Genomic DNA, 2480 nt, shown 5'->3' on the forward strand with positions numbered 1-2480 from the left:
AGCTGTGTACGCTACTACTTCTGAAACTGGTCGCCTGGTATCTAGCCTAGAGAGCCGCATAGAGGATGCTGACAACCGTTCACGCAGAAGCAACCTAATATTGTATGGCATTCCTGACCCCAACCCTCCTGAAACCTTTGCGCAATCGGAAAAACTATTTATTGACAACATTCAAGAGCACATGAACATAAGCCTCGACCCAAAAGAAATTGAGGGTGCACACCGGCTAGGACGCTATTCACCAGGCCGTAACCGCCCCATCATTGCCAAGTTTGCATTCTATAAAACAAAAGAATTGGTCTTGTCTAATGGTCGCAAGTTAAAGGGGAGTAACTGCAGTATTGGCGAGGACTTTTCACCCGCTGTTCGAAATGCCCGCAAACATCTTGTTCTTTTCGGCAAAAGCAAAGCAACACCTTTCAAGCTACGTTTCAAAACACTTGTCATAGGATCCAAACGCTACGAATATGATGAATCATCTAAAACCGTAAAGGAGATTCACTAGCAATCAAAGTGCAATAGAGGTTCGCTTAACCATCGCCACATCACCACAACGAATAATCTTTCTTTATCTGCTATTTTCACTAACGCCCGTAGTTTTTTTCCCAAACGCGAAGACATATCAAGTCTCGTTTCTTCATCAGGCAGTAATTTACTTATTTTAACAGAAACATGGCTAACATCGGAGATCAGTGATAATGAGGTATTATCCGACTTGCCAAACTTCGAAGTTCATCGCTGTGACCGCCAAGGAAGGCGAGGAGGGGGGGTTCTTATAGCGTTTAGCAAGGAATTGCCCTGTACACCAATCGCGCCTCCTACTGGCCTTGAGATAGCCTGGCTACTTATCCGCTCTTTCCCACAGGCTGTCCTGCTGGGTGTTTGTTACCGACCACCTGTTAACAGCCCTGATTTCCCTGGAAAATTAAACAGCATTTTATGCCAGGTTACTGCCGCACATCCTAACGCTCATATTATTTTATTCGGTGACTTTAACTTTCCTGGTATTGACTGGCATGACCCATCTTCAGCAGCATCAACTAACACTGAAGCTAGAGATTTCACCGATGTCTGTTTGAACTTTAATCTTTCACAGCTTGTTTCTGAACCAACACGTGTATCGCTTGACTGTGCGAACATCTTAGATCTTATACTAACTAATCACCCCGACAGCTTATCATCATTAACCTTCCTTCCTGCTATCAGCGACCACAAAGTTCTTCACGCTACCTTTTTCTTTTCCGCACCACCTCGTGCAACATATCACAAAACTATCAGCCTGTACGATAAAGGAAACTTCGAAGCGATTAATGACGAACTGACTGCCTTTCTACCACACTTTCAATCAAGATTTTACGAGCGAACCACTCATACAAATTGGACGCTGTTTAAAACTAAAATTATTGAATTAGCTGACAAACATATACCGAAAATTACCTTCCGTCCAAACCGTCGAAACCCATGGTTCACTAACCATGTAAAGCGACTAGAAAATAAGAAAAAAAGACTTTTTCGATCTGCCAAGCAAAGTACAAACCCTAACTTATGGGAAAAGTATTATTCTGCCGAGAAAACGTACTTATCCGCTGTTCGCAGCGCCAAGCATACTTTTTTTAACATCGATCTAGCGAAAATACTTAGAGACAACCCCAAGAAATTCTGGGAAGTAATAAACCCCCCTCAAACTCGCGCCATAACTCTCGCTGACGATTCTGGAGATATCATGACTGATACCGACTGCGCCATTTCGTTCAACGATGCCTTCGCCTCAGTTTTTACTAAAGATACTAGTTCCCCCCTATCATTAATGTCTAGCAACATAGTATCCGTAATGCCGGCCATCGCGTTCTCTGTAGATGGTATCTCCAAAATAATTGATAACCTCAAACTATCTTCATCCACCGGTGTCGATGGTATTAACTCGAAACTGTTAAAAAATACTAAGCATATTTCAGCCGCATTTTTGTGTCTTATTTTCTCAGTCACTTTTAGCAGGTTACATCCCTTATGAGTGGAAAGTAGGAAAGGTCATTCCTATCTACAAGGGAGGCAATAGAAATAACCCACTAAATTATCGCCCCATCTCCTTAACAAGTCTTCCATGTAAGATAATGGAGCACGTCATTTACTCACTCATCATGGACCATTTAGACGCCAACAATTTTTTTCATCCTGCTCAGCATGGGTTTCGTAAGGGCTTTTCTTGCGAGACCCAGCTAGCTCTTTTCCTTCACGACCTTCATACGAATCTTGACTGTAATAAACAAACTGATGCTATCTTCCTCGACTACGAAAAAGCTTTTGACAAAGTCCCCCACCGTCACTTATTACATAAACTTTCTTTCTTGAATTTAGACATGGATGTACTAAAGTGGCTAGAAACGTTCCTCACTAACCGCGAGCAATTCGTTACTATCAACGACCAGTCCTCCGTCAACCTTCCGGTATCATCAGGTGTCCCTCAGGGGTCTGTTCTCGGA

General features: G+C 42.8%; 1 protein-coding gene across 2 annotated transcripts in view; it reads left to right on the top strand.

Moving 5' to 3' along the window:
- The window catches only part of LOC135899341 (uncharacterized), a 17163-nt gene extending 15214 nt beyond the window's left edge, over positions 1-1949 (top strand). For both annotated transcript variants that reach the window (XM_070521107.1, XM_065428583.2), the window contains one exon: positions 1-1949. This exon is cut by the window's left edge. In XM_070521107.1, the coding sequence (XP_070377208.1) occupies positions 1-505 (505 nt within the window). In that variant the 3' untranslated portion in view covers positions 506-1949.
- Positions 1950-2480: the final 531 nt, after the last annotated feature.

This window comes from Dermacentor albipictus, chromosome 1, assembly GCF_038994185.2.
Source record: "Dermacentor albipictus isolate Rhodes 1998 colony chromosome 1, USDA_Dalb.pri_finalv2, whole genome shotgun sequence".
Classification (NCBI taxonomy): domain Eukaryota; kingdom Metazoa; phylum Arthropoda; class Arachnida; order Ixodida; family Ixodidae; genus Dermacentor; species Dermacentor albipictus.